General features: G+C 34.8%; 1 protein-coding gene across 1 annotated transcript; it reads left to right on the forward strand.

Annotated features, from left to right (window-relative positions):
• Nucleotides 1-6189: 6189 nt before the first annotated feature.
• LOC107858585 lies at nt 6190-22108 on the forward strand (the record flags this gene model as incomplete). The annotated part of the gene is given in 4 exon segments (XM_047406510.1): nt 6190-7662; nt 8946-9255; nt 21679-21734; nt 21816-22108. Coding segments are annotated over 3 exon segments (383 nt in total), but the record flags the coding sequence as incomplete, so codon positions are not given.
• Between the last annotated feature and the right edge of the window lie 667 nt (nt 22109-22775).

Here is a 22775-nt window from a genome sequence, read left to right on the forward strand (position 1 = left end):
TCCTTGAATTGATTGGTCTTAAATATCATCTCGAAACACTGTCCAACTCTTTCCTTTAGACAGACAGGACAGGAAAAATGAGCGAGTACCTAAAAGCTGTAGTAAGACATTTCGAAGTAACCAATTCAGATGAATCATTCCTACAGTACCGGTAGAAGAAAGCACATTCTCATCTCACTTCTGGCTGTCCATCGGATATGTTTTTACAATTCCATTCAAAATTATCAGCTATTCTTTCCCAACCTTTAAATGCTAAAAATACCGTACTAAATGTCATAATTAGGCTTGAACTGGCTCCTAAAGGCTTAATTTTCATGAGCAATAATTGTTAGAATAATGATTAACTTGTAGAAAATGTAGACTAAGATTACCTTTTTTCTTTTGGTTGAAAGGACATAAAATATCAGCAACCTGACTATTAGGGATATATCCTAGTAGCATTCCGTAGAGATAATAAGCTAGAAGACGCAGAAGCAGTAGTAGGAAGCACAGCAAATAGAGTTGGCATTATGCTGACTGCTACGCAGGAGTAGAAATAGTCTTCAGCCTGCGCGGGAATGGTGTTCCTATGAGTGTGGAGCTTAAAGGGAAAGTCTTTTCATTCAAAATTATAAAAGGGCATGTTAAAATGGAAAAATACCAAAACGGACAAGGTAAATATAGGTGTTTACCTTGTCCATAAAAAGTTAATGCCATTTGATTATATGGTAAAGTGCAAGGTAAAATTGTAATTTTACCTTACAAGGTAAAAATAGATCCATTTACCTTATTATTGATTGAAAAAAGTTGGAGTTTGACAATTTAATGATACTATTGTACTTTCTCTGTCCATATTTATTTATTCATTTTTCTATTTTGGATGTTCAACAATATTTGTCCAATTTATGAAATCAATGGATAATTTTTTTTTTCATTTTTACCTATTTTACCCTTGGTATTAAATATAATACATCAATTGTTGCATTTTTCAAAGTAAAAAATTTATTATATTCAAAGGGTGATATCGTAAAATCACCCATCTATTTATTGTTTCTTAAGACATATGTCAAGTCAAAAGTGAACAAATATATAAGAAATCAATGGATAATTTATTCATTTTATCGATTTTACCCTTGGTATTAAAGATAGTACATCACTCATTTCATTTATCAAAGCAAAAAATTTATTATAATCAAAGAGCACAATAGTAAAATCATTCATCTATTTATTGTTTCTTAACTCTTAAGGCATATGTCAAGTCAAAAGTAAACAAGTATTTATAGACGGAGGAAGTATTTAGTGAAGAATTTATTTTAACGATAGTGCAAGGTAGAAAGAAATTTGTCCCTTACCTCATTAAATTTCTTTTATAAAACACCCATTTCATTCATTTCTTAGTCACATTATTTGTTTGTTTACCCGTTTCACTCGCTTCATTCACATTACTTGGTTTTGTTCTTGTTCTTGTCCAAAGTCTATTTCATAAAAAATTTGCACTTTAAGGTATATTTTAATCACCCTTTTATATAATTATTTCAATACTTAACAAACAAGTATGTAGTATTAATATTATTAATCATCTTTTTGGCTTACTAATTTGTCAAATGTTATTGTTATCATACCAACTTGTTAAGCCTAACCTATGTTAAGTCACTAATGTGTTTCAAATCCATCATCAAATTGTTGTTTCATTGTCATTCTTGAAGACTCAACATTCGAACTTGAAGAATTTTGACGTACTCGAAGATCAAACTCACTATTCATGAGTTCTTCAACAATAGGGGAGTATTCCACAAACACGTACATGTCAAGTGTCTGTAGATTAAGGCAATTACCAAAAATTTCAGCGATACAAAGAAATAAAGATAAAGAATCATCATTCCAAATAGGAGTTTCACCAAATATTGATTGTTCATTAACATAAAATAATTCGGATATCAACCCGCTACCAGTACTGGATGATGCGCCCTGAGGAGGGACTGGGCGAACTAGAGGAGCTGGTGCGCTAGTAGCCTGAGTCTGGGCACGAATATCCCTTTATCCCTTCCTAGCATGAGGACACTCTTAGATTCCATGTCCCAACTTACAACAACCATAATAACCTTTCTATCCCAATAAATACTCACCAAGATGATTCTTACCATACTTAGCACATGAAGGATAACTAGATTTTCCACTCACACTACTATGAGATCTGGACATAGAAGTCTTACCCCACTGCTCCTGTCTAGCTCTAGGGGCGGGAGCATAGGCTAAAAATGGCGCTGGCAAAGATGAACGATTCTGAAATTATGAACGGTTTCCCCCTCACAACTTTGTCTGGCCATAATTAAACTGCCTGGTTCTAGCCTTCTTATTTTCTCTCTCTTTCCTTCAACTTTTCTGCCTCAATCTACTGGGCATGAACTATCAACCTAGCAATATCCATGTCCCTAATAAGCATGGCAGTCCTACACTCCTTGACTACCAAACCAGATACTCCAGTAATAAACTTACTCATACTCGCCCTAGGGTCAACCATCGTGTCAGGAGCATGCTTAAATAACTGATTGAACTTAAGGCAGTACTCTTTTACTATCATCGAGCCCTGTCTTAGGTTTACAAACTCCTCTACCTTATCCTCTCTAATCTCATGTTGAAAGAACCTATCTAGAAATGCATTTTGAAACGCCTGCCAACTTATAGGAGTTGCAATCTCACCTCTACCATTCTTATACATAACTACCCAATCATACGCCACATCCTTCAGCCTATAGGATTCCAAATCTACACTCTCTTCCTCAGTAACATGCACAATCTGGGTGATCTTCCTTATCTCATCTAAGTAAAGTTGTGGGTCCTCACCTGCTTTTAACCTAAAGAACTCAGGCAGATTTATTCTCATGAAGTCAAGAATTCTGGCTGTTGTTAAATCCCCATTCTGCTGAAGTGGGACTGCCGCCTGATGGTTGCCCTAAACATTGGCAGTCGCAGCTTGGGCTAACACCTAAAAGGCAGCCCGAAAGGTAGCCCAAAATTCAGCATAGGATACATTCTAATTCAGAGATTCAGCGGGCTGGGGTGGCTAGTTATCATTTCTGCACGCATTAGCTCGGCGAGGAGGCATATTCAATTATCACGTAAGAGCATGATTCAAAAGAAGATAGATACACTGTAAGCATGACAGAACATAAAAGAAAGAGATGATTTCCTAAAACGTCCCGTAGCCTCTTGCTCATAAATATGGCGAGATTCACACCCATGATAAAGACTCTACGTAACGCGGCTTGTTTAAATTCCTAAGACTCTTATAACCTTAGGCTCTGATACCAAGTTTGTAATACCACAAAAATGGATCCCAAGATGTCACACGGTGCTCAAGACTACAGTAGCCTTAAGCTAACCCTATAAGCCTTCTACTAAATCTGAAGCTCATAATAAAGAAATATAGAAATATATAATCAATGCTAAACTGCGTAATTCTATCTAACCTAAGCTAAAATTATTTGAACATGATATCTGAAAATACTTGACGTAAAAGTCTGAATAATCAATACTGAAAATCTGAATTATATCTAGCAGTCTGACAAACCTCTACTACTAATAACTAGAGAGCCACTGGGACAAGTCCCCAACTGACTCGAACTGACTGAAAAATACTGAATCAACTATCGTAATAAACTAAAAAATTTGAATGATCGGGTCCCAGAACTATGAGGACTCACCAACTATCGGGATGTAGATGGAGATGCTTGAAATCACTCACGCTGCTGAAACTGAGCACCTGAACCTACATTATGAGATAATGTAGCACATAGACATATAAGTGGATCAGTACTTCTGGAATATACTGAGTATATGGGGGTAAATGCTTAAGTAAAACAATAAGGAACTATATCATTTTTCTCATAAATAATACATGATAAGTAATAATGGATCACTTAGGCTTGAGTAATTAAAAACTGTAATCATAAGTCATGAATGATAAAACATACTATCTGAATGTTGTGAGCCACCACACCTAGTTCTAAATTTGTATTTGAAATCTGTTTACAAGTGTAAAAGGACTCACCTCTGTATCTGTAAACTGAAAACTGAAATCTAGTAACTGGTGATTTATCTAAAATAGTATCAAAATAAAGTCGTGAGCCATTGCACTTAGTTTGTAAAAGCATTTGTGTTATTCCTTACTCTTTTCTGTAGGCTGTAGGTAGGTTCTTCTAACTGATATAAACCATGTGAGCTAACATGGAGTCCAGCGTCTATTTCCTTTATGGAAAAACCTCACATTGGGGAGAGGTGTCATACTCTTTCAAAGGAGTATAACCTAATCTAAGTGATCACATCTGTCATCCATATAGAAATAGAAATAATCTGATAATCTATACCTATGTTGGCTCGTAGTTTTGGGCATGTAAACATACCCAACTCGGTGCTAAATACTACTCCCTTTAATCTGTATGCTCATTTTGTAGGAAATCCACTTTTAAAACTAGTATAAGGGTTTATAATAAAAACCTCTTGTGAATTTATTTTCTGTAAACTGTAGTTAAATCTGTAAAGTGGATTCCATATCTAAGCTGAGATCAAAAGATCAACTCTTTATTCAAAATCTGAATATAACAAATCATGGGATGCTTAAAAGCATAATCTTCTTGAAATAACAACATTCAAACTAGGGTTGATAACCCATGCAGCTATTTCATGTCAAATCATCATAAAGTTCATGCTAAATAATGAAAATCTTGATAATTCAATTCTAAATCTGGAAAATAATGTCAAACACATAAAAATATGAAAGTAGACATGCAATTCAATATCTAATTCAATTGTAATCTCATAATCTTTAAATAGTAAAGAGTGGGTATAAACCCTAGAATGAAATTCATATAATTTCATATAAAATTCAGCTTTAAAACTAATTTTGGGCACAAGGATGAAAGGATTATCCTTGTTGAAAATCCCACATACCTTAATTGAAGAAATTGATAAAGAAGCTTGAACTTGAATTCCTATTTGTGCTTTTGAAGATGATTTCTTGAATACCTTAGATTGGGAATCTTGAATTTTGGGTTATCTTGGAAAAAAATGGTGGAATTTGGATTTCTTGAGAATTGAAATTTGAAACTCTAGGGTTTCTTGGAGAGAAATTTTGTGAAAAATGAGCGTGTAATGCTTAGAATAAGTTTAATCTAGTGTTTTTCACGATTTGGGGCTTGGGAAAAGACTAGGTTGCCTTTTGGAAAAATTAACTCGGAACTAGAATCCCGATTTTGGGCCCCACCGCGATGCGGTTTTTATCGCGGTGGCTTACTAGAAAAGGACGAGTATCATTTTGGCCTCTAGCATGACGTGATGTAATCGCGTTGCGTCACTGGAAAAGGATGTAATCGCGTTGCGTCACTGGAAAAGGATGAGCGTCATTTTACACTCCACCGCGACACGAAGTCTATCCCATTGAGATTTCTAGCGCGATACCTGCAAATCGTGGTAAGCTACTGTAAAGGGACGAACGGGAATTTAGGCTTCACCATGATGCGGGCTAATCGCGGTGCTTCACTGAAAATCGAACAATTGCGACTCTGCACCTCACCGCGATGCGGTGCTATCGTGGTGCTCTACTGTTTTTCACTAAAATTGTCATAACTTCTCAACCGAGTATCAAATTAAGGCGAAATTGTTATCGTTGAAAAGTTAATTCAATTATCTACACACTGGTGAGTCTAGAACTGGAAAATTCCACATAAATCAAGAGTTATCCATTTTTAAAGTTAACCCTTCACACACTAGGAGCTAAACTGAGCTAGGAAAAATACGGAGTATTACAGTAGGGTTCTTATTCTTTTATGAAATAAGGAATTAAAATTAGCATTTAGGACAGGGATGTACCTAGAAGCCTTACTTGATTCACATTTAGGATGAAAGCTTTAAGAACTTAATTGGATTATTACATCTCCGCTCAACGACGTAGTTGTAATGTCTAAATTAGGTAAACAGTTAGAGGTTGGGAGGCCATCATCATGCGATTAACCCTACGAATCAACAACCAAGATAAGCGAGTTAATGTTAGACGCTAACACACTAATACTTTCTTAATGCGATTAAGATAAGCATTAACACACTAATATTAGACGCTAATACACTAATATTTTCTTAATGTTAGACGCTAACACACTAATATTTTCAAGATAAGCACGCAAGCGAGTTAATGCGATTAACACACTGGTGAAATGATTGTTGCATTTTCTTATTTTCTTTCTTTTTTCCCTGCAGCTTGCGTGCTTTTTGTTGCATTAATGTTAGACGTGTCGTGAACGTGATGAATTTTTCAGCTCATTGATACGATTGTGTTTTTTATAGATATAAATTAAGATATTATCTATCTCAAAAAAGAATAAATTAAGATTTATATTATTGAACAGATGATTCTAGTCCTTAAAGGCTGACTTTTTGTTACTGTAACATGCCTACACTCTAATATTGGTTTTCGAATTTCATTTCATTTTTTGATCTGTTGAGTGTTGGTATATCTGGTTATCTGATTTTGAGAAGTTGTGTTAGACCTAAATCACATGTTATAGCTACACAGAACAAGACATCTAGTAGTCTTGATTTCCTGGCTATTAAGATGCTTATTTCTTTGACTTTCGTGATATGCTTTGAGAAGCTAACTTTGAAACACTCGGCCTGAGTAACTGAGCCTAATAGGTTTCTTTGACTAACAATGATTTGATTGCTATATGCTTTTCGATATCTTTTTTGTTTTCTCTTCCTCTTGCTTACTATTTTGCCAGAAGTTTTGAAGGACTTATAAATTGTGCTATTTAATGAAAGTTCATATAATCTGTTTGGACATGAGCATTGAAGGAAACGATTTCTTTGTATTTTGGAAGGTTTTAATATTTGTGCAGCTTCAAGTGAACCATTGTGCCTTTGATGGACAGAGACGCCAATGGTCAACTCTATCCCTAGTGAAATATATCCTCCTGTTTTAGTTTATTATTTAGTAAAAGTGTAATGGAATGATAGTTTTCTACAGGTTAATATTGGGACTTTTAGTGCATATAGAGTATTTGGGTTCTCTAAGGACACATCTTTTTGGGCTTTGCAATACAAATTTTGTATACAATGTTGCAGCCCACTTTCATGCATTCAACCCATTACCTATCAAAATATATTTTGGATCAAAAGACTTTTCTGATCCCATCATGGTGGTTAAGATCACTCGTAATGCAAAATCACCATACCTAGGGCGATTGGGGCTTAGAATGGCTTGTCTACCTTCTGATTTTTTTTAATCAGATGTAGGATGAGAGATAGAGAGTCGTAGTAATTCCTCCTTGTCTTCCCTAATCTTCTGAAAGAACATGCATCAACTGGGTATTTGATGCTCTCGTGGAGCCCCAATTATTTCAATTTTTACGAAGCTGATCGTTTAATTTTCCATTGTATGTTCTCTGACGTAGTTGTTATTAGTGAAAGTTGATAAGTGACTGTGCACACAGGTGCAAATTGCGGCATAGGTTGTTTCTATTAAAAGTTTTTAAGAAAATCATGGCATAGGCAGTTGTTTATATAGGGAACTGCACAATGGGCATAATGCATTTACTATTTTCTTTTGTTACATCTTTCACAGTATGTTGCCACTTTGCGGGAACTACTGGAGCAGTTGACTGAAGAGAGAAATCCTGATGGATTACCAAGGTCTGTATGCATTGTTCTTTTCCAGTTAGATAATTTGGAGAAAATGACATGCTGCTACAAAAGTTTCCAGACTTTTGGCTTCCTTACCATCTGTGACTGTTTCTTGTAAGTCCTGCCTTCTGTTTGTTTAGTTGGAGTTATTGTTCAAGTTTAAATGTGTGCTTCCTAAACATCTCACTCTACCTAAGTAATAATGTGGAAATCCCTCATCATGATCGATTAAAAGGAATGTCACCCTCGGTTGATCTCAACTCTGCCTGCCCTCGTCCAAATTGAACATATTTTACTTAATATCTTTTCTACAGTGGACCCTTTTAAAAAAATAAAAATTAACCTTTTCAAAAAGTGGACTAATATCCTTCCTAAAATGAAAAATTCTCATCCTGAGAGTATGGCTAGTCTATTTTGTTTCCTTCTATGGAGGAAGTCATGATGCTGGTATTAGTAATATCTGTCTGACCATTTGTTGGTGTGTGGAAGTAGTTATTTTCTGCTTTTTAAGTACTTTTGTTATCTGTGCAATGACCAGGGATGGTATAAAAGGAATTTATTGTTCTCCTGTGCTTAGACTAGAACTTCAGCTAACAACTCTAATTTTTTCTTACTGTATGAGGAATTGAGGAGAACATTTTAAACTTTTATTAACTAGTCATGAGTTTTTTTCCTTTATTAAAGAAGCTAATTTAGATTGATTTAATGCTTCAAGCACTTCGCTTGAGGGTGTATGTTCTTGATGGGTCTCTTTTTCTTTACTAGATGCTTTCTTCCTGAGGTGCTCAATTTTCACGTTGTTTCCCAAAATAGGGTTTCAAAAGCCAAGGTGAATGAATATGCTGAGAATATTGAAGTCGTTGCCTTCATGTTAGTTGTGTCCATGATATGCATGAGCTAGTGTCATTTCTTGTGATTTACCATTCTGATTCACCTTGCTTTCTTATACCGAAACATATCTTAAGGTATTTTACTGATTTGTTTGGAATATGAGAACTGGCATTGTTAAACAATAGACTGTCCTTGAAGTTTTGTGCCCTATTGTTCACTGTTAGTCCATAGAGCTCAGCATGTCGGACTTCATTATTCTTTTGTCATTACTGTCACTTTTGTTGTCATAACTCATACCTCTGTGCTTTCTATGTGTTCTAACGTGGTTCAATCTTCTCTTCTGGAGTGACCTTTCAACTTATATAAATCAAGTTATTATAGACATATGCTCGTTGTTTTTCAAAAATGTTCTTGCTTCTGTTTATATGATTAACAAATAAATTATCTTCAACCTCATCCAGCCCGATGTGCACACACCCGAGGAACCTGTGGCTGAGACTTCCAGCAGTGGAACTCCTAAAGCTGAAGAAAGTGTGAATTCTACTTCTGAAGGATTGAGATGAAGATTTGGGTACCTGCATGGGTCTCTTGTCATTTATAGCCATTACAATATGCCATTTTATCATTATCTCTCTTGAACATTGTTCTTTGAGCGAAACAGGGTCCATTCACACAGTGACGAGAGATCTCTAGATACCGTTGATTCTGATCAATCATATCAGCGGCAGTCAAACGGGATGATACTGCACGAACACATATTGAGAAGCACAGGTGCTCTATCTGTACTTTTCTGTATTAATATTTATAGACAGTTTTCAAAACTTGACTTCTGTTCCACCAAAGGCTATCCCAATGTGTATCTATTCCTTAAAAGGTACAGCTTGCCATCTAGGACAAAAAGTAATAGTAGATATTTGCTTTTATGGTGTAGTTGAGCTAGTTAAATATAAGTAGAACAGTGTAGGAATATTCTTCTCTCCCCCAAAAAAAGTTTAACTCAAAAAGGCTTTGGGAGTATTTTTATGGATAACACACTAATAGAGGTAGCTGCAATGTTGAAGTTAATATTTGCTAAAGTAGTTCATCCTAAATACGCTTTTGGGAATGGAGACCAGATAGTAGGAGCAACTTAGTTGTTAATGACAGTGGCGGAGCTAGCTGTAAGTGAGGGGAACCCCCTTCGGCGAAAAATTATACTATTTATATAAGCTTAAAATTATTTTTTATGTATATATAGTAGACGTTGAAGCCCCTTCGAATAGTTCTTTTGTTCACATTTTTCGATTTTGAACCCCCTTAGTTGAGATATTGGCTCCGCCACTAGTTAATGAGATGTTGGACTGAAGGAGACAAGGAAAAACAGGTATCCATCGTAATTAGATATAGAGAAAGAATATGACTATGTGAAGTGGTCAGTTTTGTTTAAAGCGATGGATTTTGATAGAAATCGAGGAGTTGGATAAAATATTGCTTTTCGCAGTTAAGTTTTCTACATCAGTAAATATGAGTTGTGCTGATTTTTCTTGTCCCGGAGGCAGGCAGATCTTCCTATTCCTATTACTGAGATGTCTTGGTAGAATGTTGGACTGGGCAATGGAGAAATGATGTTTTAGTGAATTTAAGGTAGGTCCAGAGGACAATAACTTAAAATCTGTCTTTTCGGAAAGTGAAAAGACAACAACATAAAAACTCACACAGTTTCTATGCCAATGATGCATTGTTAATGTGTGAAACAAGGAAAAACATATGATGTTTCTTAAGGTGGTCTATTGGCTTTTAAAGTTGTATCAGGTTTTAATGTAAACCTAAGCAATGTGTGATGTATCCTATTAGTAGTATGGATGGTAAGCTTACACTTGCAAATTTATCTGGGTGCAAAAGTAGGAGAATTCAATGTATTCGGGGTTTTCTTTAGGAGGTGAGCATAATTCCGTTGATGTTTGCAAGTGTAGGAAAAGCTTGAAAATGTTAGCAACTTGAATGAAAAAATATTGTCAATGTGGGGAAGATTAACTCTTAAACAGTTGATTCGACAATATTCCACCCTTTTTTTTTTAGAAGGTAACATTTGAATTATAAACCAGCACTTAGGTAGTGCATAAAACCCCTTTACAAAGTTAGCATCTAGATAAAAGAAAATAGAAAAATAAAAAAAGAAAAGGCTCCCCATCCTAGCAAGCTTCTTAAACTTCTAGGATATCTTCGGCCTCTACAGGGAGTTCTTTGTGCACCAAAAACACAACAGCAAAATACAGTCTGTCGTAATCTTTTGAAGTGTTCTACTTTTGTCTTCAAAACTTCTAGCATTTCTCTCCTTCCAACCAGTCCACCAAATACAAGATGGGATAGTTCTCCAATAGTTCAAGATGGACTAATATCCTTCCTATAATGAAAAATTCTCATCCTGAGAGTATGGCTAGTCTATTTAGTCTCCTTCTACGGAGGAAGTCATGATGCTGGTATTAGTAACCTCTGTCTGACCATTTGTTGGTGTGTGGAAGTAGTTATTTTCTTCTTTTTAAGTACTTTTGTTATCTATGCAATGACCAGGGATGACATAAAATGAATTTATTGTTCTCCTGTGTTTAGACTAGAACTTCAGCTAATAACTCTATTTTTTTCTTTAATTTATGAGGAGAACATTTTGAACTTTTATTAACTAGTCATGAGGGTTTTTCTTTTTTTAAAAAAGCTAATTTAGATTGATTTAATGCTTCAAGCACTTTGTTTGAGGGTGTATGTTCTTAATGGGTCTTTTTTTTTCACTAGATGCTTTCTTCCTGATGTGCTCAATTTTCATGTTGTTTCCCAAAATAGGGTTTCAAAAGCCAAGGTGAATGAACATGCTGAGAATATTGAAGTTGTTGCCTCCAAGTTAGTTGTGTCCATGATATTCATGAGCTAGTGTCATTTCTTGTGATTTACCATTCTGATTCACCTTGCTTCCTAATATCGAGACATATCATAGGTATTTTACTGATTTGTTTGGAATATAAAAGAGCTGGCATTTTTAAAAAATAGACTGTCCTTGAAGTTAGTGCCTTATTGTTCGCTGTTAATCCATAGAGCTCAGCATTTCGGACTTCATTATTCTTTTGTCATTACTGCCACTTTTGTTGTAATACCTCATACCTCTAAGCTTTCTATGTTTTCGAACATGGTTCTATCTTCTCTTCTGGAGTGACCTTTTCAACTTATATAAATCAAGTTATTATAGACATATGCTAGTTGTTTTTCGAAAATGCTCTTACTTCTATTTATACGATCAACAAATAAATTATCTTCAACGACATCAGGCTGAGACTTCCAGCAACTATCCCAATGTGTATTTGTTCCTGAAAAAGTACAGCTTGCCATCTGGGACTAAAAGTGATAGTAGATATTTGCCCTTATGGTGTAGTTGAGCTAGTTAAATATAAGCAGAACAGGGTAGGGATAGCCCTTATGGTGTAGTTGAGCTAGTTAAATATAAGCAGAACAGGGTAGGGATATTCTTCTCCCCCCCCCCCAAAAAAAAAAAATATATATATATATAGTTCAACTCAAAAAGTTTTTGGGAGTATTTTTATGGATAACACACTGATAAAGGTAGCTGCGATATTGAAGTTAATATCTGCTAAAGTAGTTCAATCCTCAATACGCTTATGGGAACGGAGACCAAATAATAGGAGCAACGTAGTTGTTAATGAGATGTCGGACTGAAGAAGGAGACAAGGAAAAATAGGTATCCGTTGTAAATTAGATGTAGATAAGAATATGGCCATGTGAAGTGGTCAGTTTTGTTTGTGAAGTGATGGATTTTGATAGAAATCAAGGAGTTGGGTAAACTATTGCGTTTCTCGGTTAAGTTTTCTACATTAGTAAATATGAGTTGTGCTGATTTTTCTTGTCCCGGAGGCAGGCAAATCTTCTTTCTATTCCTGTTACTGAAATGTCTTGGTAGAATGTTGGACTAGGCAATGGAGAAATGATGTTTTAGTGAATTTAAGGTAGATCCAGAGGACAATAACTTAAAATCAGTCTTTTCGGAAAGTAAAAAGACAATAACATAAAAACTCACATAGTTTCTATGCCAAGGATGCACTGTTAATGTGTGAAACAAGGAAAAACACATGATGTTTCTTAAGGTGGTCTATTGGCTTTTAAAGTTGTATCAGGTTTTAATGTAAACCTAAGCAACGTGTGATGTATCCTATTAGTAGTATGGATGGTAAGTTACACTTGCAAATTTATCTGGGTGCAAAAGTAGGAGAATTCAATGTATTCGGGGCTCCCTTTAGGAGGTGAGCATAATTCTGTTGATGTTTGCAAGTGTAGGAAAAGTTTGAAAATGTTACCAACTTGAAAGAAAAAATATTGTCAATGTTGGGAATATTAACTCTTAAACAGTTGATTCGACAAGATTCCACCCTACTTTACGTCTTTGTTTCTTGTGCCTGATAAATTGATGAAATATTTGGACAAAAGAAGAAACAACATTTCATGGGAAGACAACTACAACACAAAAGGTTGTGTTAATACTGATAAGGAACTAAGGGGTTTGAGTGAAATGTGGGAGTTCTCTGTAGATGTTTGCTAAGGAAATGATCATGGAGATATAATCAAGAAGATGAAACTTTGTGGGGAAGGTTGTTAATGCAAATTATGGTATATAGATGAACATTGGTGCACAAAGGCTGTTGTTCCCTCCTATAGTTTAGGCTTCACCTATATTCTGTAGAATTTAAATTACGGCCTGTTTTTTTTCTTTTATAACCAAATTAAGGTCTGTTCTAATTTCAGAGATGGTAGATAAAATCCTAGACTGACACATAGCTGGGGCATACTCTTGTAAGGGAGGCATTTTCTTCACGTTTGCATTATTATAGCTATGTAGGAAGAATGGAGGATGAGATCTTAAACTCAAACTGCATTGCTTGGATTGGGGAATGAAAATCAATCTTGTTAAGGATGCTGGAATGGTAGAGTATATCATAGTGAAAGCCCGGGTACCACTACATGAGGAGGTCAGGAGACACAAAACTAGCGTTTGGCCATAAATTTTCAACTATTTTTGGGCGAAGTTTCAACATGTGTTTGGGCATAGTTTTTGGGAAACATATTTCACTATTTTTTTTTTAAAAAAAAAACATGAAACATGATTCATACTCATAAGTTCTGAAAAAAAAATACCCATAAGTTTGACGGAAAATTATCATTTTTATAATGAACTAGATAATACATTATTCAAATCATAACACGATATTTTAATAGAATTACTACTAATACAATTAACAGCTATTAAACGTATGTCAAATTACAATTAGTTACGAAGATCCATCGATGCAAAAAAATAAATAATAACAACAGTTGTAACTAGCTATTCTTTAAAATCTTCCTGTATTCTGCAAATCTCTTTAATAAGAATGTGTTTAATGAGGGGTTGGATAGACGGAATTATAGTTGAAGTCATAATTGATGGGCTTTTTTAAAAATAAAATATGAAGGTTTGGGGTAATTTTTAAAATTTTAAAAGAATCCAAAAACTAGATTTTGGCCCAAAACCACTTTTTTCTAGATTTTGTGATCATGGTTTTTTTTTTTTGCCAAAACTTGACAAATTTATGGCCAAACAAATTTTGTGAAAAAATTTCCCAAAAACTACTTGCAATATCTATGGCCAAATGAGTCCAAGTAGTCTCTAATAATGGACAAAATGTTAAGTACCCTTTTGAGTTCATTCTTTTGGTTGGTTGTTCTTCATGATTCATGCCTTACAGGAGAAAACTAGGGAGAGAGAGGATCTACATTGTGCAACAAGTATCATTTTTGTGTTCAAGAAATGAAAGATACCAATCATTTGTACGTACACTAGCTAGCAATCATTTGCACTTACACTGTTCAGTGGCTAAGGAAAGGTGGAATATGTCTTTGTTAAGACATGAAGAAGTAAGAAAGCAATTAGTTATCCTTAAAAGTTCAGCTAACAGTCTACTTAGTCAGTTAAGTTAGTTACTGAGTGTATCCTAATCAGTTGAGTAAATCTAACTAATTAGTTAGTTAGTTATAGCTTGTATCAGTCTATTTATAAACTCTTAAACATGACTTGTAATTAATTAATTCAATACAATATACTTTAAAGATGATTTCATCTTCTTCCTAAAGTTCCTCTGGTTCTCTGTTTTCTCTGTAAGTTGAGTACTGCTATTGTAGTTACTGTTCCATTAAGTCTCTTCAAAATACCTTCATGGTATCAGAGCAACGATCAAAGTCTGAGTAGATCGAATGTTTTTATATTGAAGTTGATCATAAAGAAAGCTTCTGCAGAAAGTTTTTTTTTTCTTCAAGACCAAAGGGTAAATCAGTTCTGAAGTTTCACAATATATTCTCACAAATGGGAACTAGAAGTGAACATACAAATACAGATCTTTTGTGAGGACTAAGTGGACCATCTACTCATAATGGGGGAAACTCGAGTAATTCCACTCCACGGATAATCCAAGTCATGATATTGACTATAATCAACCATTGTTTTTTAGCGCTACTGATATTAGTGGTGTGAATTTAATATCATTTCAATTGCTTGGGATTGAAAATTATGCTTTATGGAGTAGATCCATAAGGTTAGCCTTACTAGCCTTACTTGGTCGCAATAAGATTGGTCTAGTTGATGGTTCTTGTACCAAGGAAAGTGTTAATGAAGAACTATGGGGATAATGGGAGAGGGTAAATGCAATTGTGCTTTCTTGATTGTTAAATTCAACTTCTAAGAACCTTTTTAGAAGGGTAGTGTTTGCTTCTTCTGCTTATAGTATTTGGGAAGATTTAAGAGAAACGTTTGATAGGGTAGATGGATCAAGAAATTTCAGCCTACATAAAGAAATTGTAACTCTACAGCAAGGTACATCTACTGTGTCTGAGTACTACACCAAACTCAAGACTCTCTGGGATGAGTTTGAGGCATTAGTTCCTTCTCCTGGTTGTAATTGTGATAGGTCTGGAGGATTTGTGGCTTATTTGAACAGGCAAAAGTTATATCAGTTTCTCATGGGACTGAATGAAAACTATAATCAAGCAAGAAGTCAAATATTACTCATGGATCCAGTCCCTAGTGTGAATCAGTCTTATGCTATGATAGTCAGTGATGAATACCAAAAATCTGTAGCATCTAGTAGTGGTAGTATTGGACTGAACACAATAATAGCAAATGGTATGGATCCCATGGTTATGTACTCAAGAAATAGTAGTTTCAATGGTAGAAATCAGAATGCGGGAAACACTATAAACTATGGGGGTTCTAATTCTCATGGAGGTAATGCTAACAAGTTCAAGAAAAATTTTAATGTCACTTGTGAATTTTGTAAGTGCAAGGGACATACTAGAGATCAATTTTATAAATTGGTGGGGTATCCATCTATTTTCAAGTCCAATAAAAAGGCTTATGGTGGAGGTACCGGTGCTACCTGTAATGTGATGAATAATTAGAACATAACTGAAAATGATATGTCTGAGCATGCACAAGGAAGGTTCAGCTATGGTGTTAATACTAATGTACCAGTTCTTGGCAAAGGAAAAGAACTTGATGACTGTGCTAGACAACTTCAGGGTTGTACATTCACTAAGAGCCAGTATGAGCAAATCTTGCATTGTTGAATCAAAACTATGGTGGAATCAATGCAAATGCCACTAATCATGCCAATACAGCTAACACAGCAGGTAAATCATTACTTGTTGCTGAAAATAGTGATATTTGGATAATTGATACAGGTTCAACGAACCATATGGTGTCACAGATTGGCCTCACACAAGATACTATTGTCAAACCTGAGTATCCTAAGAAAGTTTAGTTACCTACTGGTGATTTAACTAGTTTATCTCATATAGGTTCATCCACTATTTTACCAAAAAGTATTATTACTAATGTCTTTCATGTTCCAGAATTCAAATATACCTTATGTCTGTGAGTAAAGTGACTAAAGAGTTAGGGTGCTCAGTCACATTTTCCTCTTAATTTTGTGTTTTCCAGGAACTCTACAGTGGGAAGGTGAGGGAAATTGGTAAAGAAGATGTTGGATTATACTTCCTACTCAATAAACTGACTAAGAATGAGTTACAGAGCACATCTTGTACAGCAACAGGAAATTCTGAAACTCATAAAACTATGAAGCATGCAGTTATAGGCCTATGGCATAAAAGGACTGGTCATATGTCTTCTAGAGTCCTAGATAGATTGTTGTCTACTAATATTTCTACTAGTATTAAGGCAGTAGATGAATTTACTATATGTCCTTATGCTAAACAAACTAGGTTGACTTTTCCTTTGAGTAGTATCAAGACTAGTGCTAGTTTTGATTTACTGCATATTGATGTATGGGGGCTCTATAAAACAACTACTTTTGATGGTAATAAATACTTTCTCATTATTGCCGATGACTTTACTAGAATGGCTTGGTTGTTTTTACTAAAAAATAAGTCAGATGTGTGTATATCTCTGCAACATTTTGTGAAGTATGTGAGGACACAGTTTGACAAATCAGTAAAAATAGTTAGGTCAGATAATGGTACAGAATTTGTTAATGTTATTTGTGATAAATTTTTTAAAGAAATGGGAATAGTACATCAGAGATCATATCCTTATACCCCTCAGCAAAATGGGATGGGATAGCTGAGAGGAAATATAGACATGTGTTGGAAGTTACTAGAGCCTTGAGGTTTCAAGGTCACATACCTTTACAGTTCTAGGGTCATTGTGTCTTGGTTGCCATCTATTTAATTAATAGAATGCCTAGTAAAGTCATTAATGATCAATCTCCTTATGAGAGACTATATGGTAAAGCTCCTCTTATTAAGCACTTGAGGGTATTAGGCTTTCTTTGTTTTGCTAACAATGTAACAAAATCTGATAAATTAGCTCTTAGATCAAGGGAATCAGTTCATATGAGATATTCAGAAATTCACAAAGGTTACATCTTGTATGATTTAACTTCTCGTTCATTTTTTGTTAGCAGAGATATTATATTCAAAGAATCTATTTTTCCTTTCTCTCAAGCTAAGACTCAACAGTCTAAAGCTCTATTCATAGATATGCTGGACAACTCAAATAGTCTCTTTGACATAGCAAGTTTGCCTACAAGATATACTCCAGATGTGAACAATACACCAGCTCTTGATCATCTAGTATCACCTTAAGTACACAATGAGGTAATGCCTGAGGATTTAGAACATGATAATTCAACTCATGTTGAACCATTAGTGTATCCTACTACTGTCATACCTACTAGAAGGTCAACAAGAGAGACTCATCCACCTGTGTGGTTTAAAGATTTTGTCTTCCTTAATATCAACAAAGAAGTAAAGTATCCGATCTCTAACTGTATCTCTTATGATCATTTGACTACTCTTTATCAAGACTTTACTGCTGCTACATCTATCCTAGTTGAACCAACAACATATGCAGAAGCCATCAAAGATCCTAGATGGATTGAGGCTATGCAAGTTGAGATTCAATAAATCTTGGGAGTTATCAGAATTACCTGTAGAGAAAAATGCTATAGGATGCAGGTGGATTTACAAGATTAAGTACAAATCTACAAGTGAAGTGGAAAGATTTAAGGCAAGATTGGTAGCCAAAGGCTACAGTCAAAAGGAGAGGATAGATTATAAAGAAACTTTTTCAACAGTGGTCAAAATGGTCACTGTAAGGACTGTTTTAGCTCTTGCTATTTCTAGACATTAGCATGTTCATCAAATGAATCTGTACAATGCCTTTTTTACAAGGAGATTTGCATGATGAGATTTACATGTCCCTTCCACAAGGATTTTCCAGTCAGGGGAAGAAGAGAGTATGTAGACTGACAAAATCCTTATATGGTTTAAAACAGGCTCCAAGGCAGTGGAATCACAAGTTAACTGAGGCTCTATTGAAGTTACAATTCAAGCAAAGCAAACATGATTACTCCTTGTTTATAAAGAAAACATATGAAGGGACAATCATGGTTTTGGTTATGTTGATGATATGCTAATCACAGGCAACAGTTTGGGACTTGTAGAAGAAACAAAGATGTCATTACAACAAGCTTTCAAGATGAAAGATTTAGAAGAACTGAAATTTTTCTTAGGCATAGAATTTGAAAGGTCTAAAGCTCGGATTACAATGCATCAAAGGAAATATGCTCTTGAACTGGTTTCTGAAGTTGGTTTTTCTGCATATAAACCAACTGGTACACCTATAGATGTGAATATCAAGTTAACTTCCAAACAATATGATGATGAACTAAGAAAAGAAGTTGAAGACCCTCTTGTAGATCAGCATGTATATCAAAAACTGATTGGAAAATTGTTGTTTTTGAACATGACAAGACCAGACATCACCTTCAGTGTACAGACTTTGAGCCAATTTCTTCAGCAACCCAAAAAATCTCACATGGATGCTGCTTTAAGGATAGTAAAATACATCAAGAAGAATCCAGGACAAGGGATACTACTATCAAGCAATATAGATAACACTATCACTGTATACTGTGATGCAGATTGGGCAACCTGCCCTCTTACCAGAAAATCAGTAACCAGATATGCAGTTAAGATGGGAAATTCATTAATCTCATGGAAAGCTAAGAAGAAGTCAACTGTGTCAAGAAGCTCAGCTGAAGCTGAGACAGAAGTCTGGCTACTGCAGCTACAGAACTGGTTTGGTTAGTGGGGCTACTAAAAGAGCTAGATGCAGAGTTCAAGCTTCCTATCAAACTATTTAGTGATAGCAAAGCTGCTATTCAACTTGTTGCTAATCCAGTGTATCATGAAAGAACCAAGCATATAGAAATAGACTGCCATTTCATCAGGAGAAACTACAACAAGGATTGATTGAAATTAATTACTTGCCTAATCAACATCAGCCTGCAGATATTTTCACCAAAGGACTTAGGAGGATACAACATGAATTTCTTTTATCCAAGCTAGGTGTCTTGAATATCTTCATTCCTCCTAGCTTGGGGGGGGGGGGGGGGGGGGATGTTTAAGACATGAAGAAGTAAGAAAGCAACTAGTTATCTTTCAAAGTTTAACTAACAGTCTACTTAGTTAAGTTAGTTACTGAGTGTATCCTAATCAGTTGAGTAAATCAAATTAATTAGTTAGTTAGTTACAGCTTGCATCAGTCTATATATAGACTCTTAAACATGACTTGTAATTAATTAATTCAATACAATATACTTTAAAGATGATTTCATCTTCTTCCTAAATTTCCTCTGGTTCTCTGTTTTCTCTGTAAGTTGAGTACTGCTATTGCAGTTACTGTTCCATTAAGTCTCTTCAAAATACCTTCAGTCTTTGAACTTCTTTTGGATGCTAAATACCCTTAAGTTTGCATCTCTCTGCTAGTATTCAAGGAAGATAGAAAAAGCCATTAAGAAGATCTGAAACACCATCCCTTACCATATTGTGTGGAATTTGAGGAGGGAGAGAAATCAGAGATGTTTGGGTCCATAAAACCTGAAGTCTTGTTTGCTGTTTTTTTTTTTTTTTTTTGTGTATGATGAAACATTGAAACTTGTAATAGTGCAGATGAACTAATGAATTCTGTCTTCATCTTTTGCAAGGACGCAAGTAGGACTCTATTTTGTATAAAGGAATGTTTTGAAGCAACTACTTGGTAATGATCCAAGTAAAATTGTTTATCTACCTTGCAAGTCCTACTTTTTTCACCAAGGGTGTGCATTGGTCGGTTCGGTTTGATTTTATGTGTTATTGGTTAGGTTTATCAGTTTTTGATTTTTAAATATGCAAAACCAATAACCAACCAATAAGATATTTTCTTATCGGTTTTCAGTTTATCAATTTTTGGTGCTTAATGGTTTGGTTTTTGGTTTAACCAATAAGAAAATACTCATAAAATAAAAATAGTAACAACTAAAATAAAAAAAATAAAATTTTAGTTGCCGTCAAAATCATACGCAATACGTTTTTAGTTTACAAGAATCTTCAAACTTGAATTGAATGTTAGTTCGGAAAAAAATTGAATCATAATTGTTGGAAGCTACTAAATGCTTCAAGCTTTCCAATGCGACATCACTTGAGCTTTGTATTGTGCCTTTATTGCCATGAATAAGTTAATACTATTTTAAATAAGTAGTGTGTGTGTATGTGTATGTGTATGTGTATGTGTGTGTATATATATATATTAGTAATATAAATATTTATATGTATAACATAGGAGTAAAACAATAACTTAGTGTATCCTTATTGGGTTATCGGTTTAATCGATAATCCAATAAGCTAAAACCAAAATCGAACCGTTTACCCAATAAAATTTTTTATAAAATCTATAAAAAACCATTAACCCAATATCAATAACCCAATAACATTTTTAGCGGTTCGATTTATCGATTGGTTCGGTTTCTGCACACCTCTATTTTTCAATGAGTTGAGGCACTACACGGAAGCCAAGGAATTGTATATCACTCTGTCACTAACATGTGTGGATAGAGAGCTCGTTGGAAGCACATATTGGGAAAGTGAAGATGAGAGATTGAAGATGCTCTCTAAAATCATGTATGGTAGTTTTCAGCTATTAGGATGCCTAGACCTCTGTCTGTGGAGTGATGTATGTATATGTGTCTCAAATACATTTATGTTCCCCAACTGTTCTACTACATGTAGGAATGTTGCAACAGGCGGGTCGGGGTGGATGCGGGTTTAAACAAACAAAGCTAAAAAAAAAAAGATAATACATTGAAACACCCTTAAACTTGTAGTCAAAACTTACTTTAGACCCTAAACTTGTATGGCAATTATTTATCCCCCTTAGCAATTTTGAACTGAATTTATTTCACCCCTTAGAAGCCAAAGTGAGATCGCGTGTTGTTGGGCGCGTCGAAGTCTTGTCTTTGCCTTTTACATTTTTTTTAAACAAAAATATTCTTTTAAATTTTCTTAACGGGTATAAATCCCAAATCACCCAACCCAATATCATCCTCAAAAACCCTAATTTACTTTTCTTCTTGCTCAATTTTTCAAAATCTGCTTCCTCTCCGAAATTTAAGCATAATTTTGAGTTTGGTTTCTCTTCCATTTCAAATGTAAGTGCTCTTGAAGAACCGTAATCTATTTTTCTGGCATGCAATGAGGTTGGTTAATTTGACTAAACTTTGTATGGAAGAAAATGATAATGTTTTGTACAAAGAAGTTCGTTGTAATCATGGATTTTTGTTGCATATGAAGACATCTTGGACTTCGAGGAATCCCGGCAAAAGATTTTGGGCATGTCCTTATATGGGGTAGATATCAATCTTTTTGCTTTTAGTATTCCGATAGACTTGATTAAAGACTAATTTATTCTTTATTTTTCACCATTGAAGGGTCCAAGATCTTGCAACTTTTGGTGTTGGAGGGATAGAGAAGATATTGATCCGAGGTCCAAATATGTGATTCCAAAACTAATAGAGAAATTAGGTGAGCTTGAGAATTTAGTTAAGTCTTGTCAATATATTGACAATCATGCATCAATTAATGAAGTTGAAAAAGTTGACTTGAATAAATTTGTTGAGGAAACTTCTCATGAAGTAGACAAGCCTAAAGAATCCAAAGATGATAATTGCGTTGATATGAAATTGGAGAAGTTGGAAGAAGAGGTTGAGAAGATCAAAGAAAGGGAGAAGAATTGCTAAATTTGTTGTGTTTTGTTGTTCTCCACTACTAATAGCTATAAGCTATTGGCTTTGAACGATACATATAAAGAAAGGTTCAATGAGGTTACCTTAAGATGGTTGTTCTTGTTAGAAGATATCTAGTTTATTTTGTGATTGGTGCTGCTTCTTTAAGCTTATTTTGTAATCTACTTTGGCTGGTGACTGTCTCTTGAGCACTTGGTTGTTGTATTTTGTAGTGCAGCTTCTTTTAAGCTTCTTTTGTAATGTATTCAGCTGTTGGTTGTCTTGATATATATGAAGAAAAGTAGTTGAATTGATTGTATTATAAGCATTTATTTTTTTTGTAATGGTGCAACTTCTTTTGTAATGAAGTTAACCGCAACTACTTATAGTCACAACTAGTTAAGCAAGACTGCAAAAACTATCATTAACCACAACTGCTTATAGTCAAATGAGAATTGTGCAAACACAGGATCATAAATGCTTCAAACAAACATTTTTCAACATAATGCAGTCACAGCTGCTCATATTTCTAACAAAAATATATAGCCAGAAGTGTTGCTCATATTTCTAACAAAAATATATAGCCAGAAGTGCAGTCACATTTACATCTTGCAATTACACATAAAATTAGTGCAGTCACAGCTGTATAATTGAAGTCGCTAATCA

This window comes from Capsicum annuum, chromosome 2, assembly GCF_002878395.1.
Source record: "Capsicum annuum cultivar UCD-10X-F1 chromosome 2, UCD10Xv1.1, whole genome shotgun sequence".
NCBI classification, from domain to species: Eukaryota; Viridiplantae; Streptophyta; class Magnoliopsida; order Solanales; family Solanaceae; genus Capsicum; species Capsicum annuum.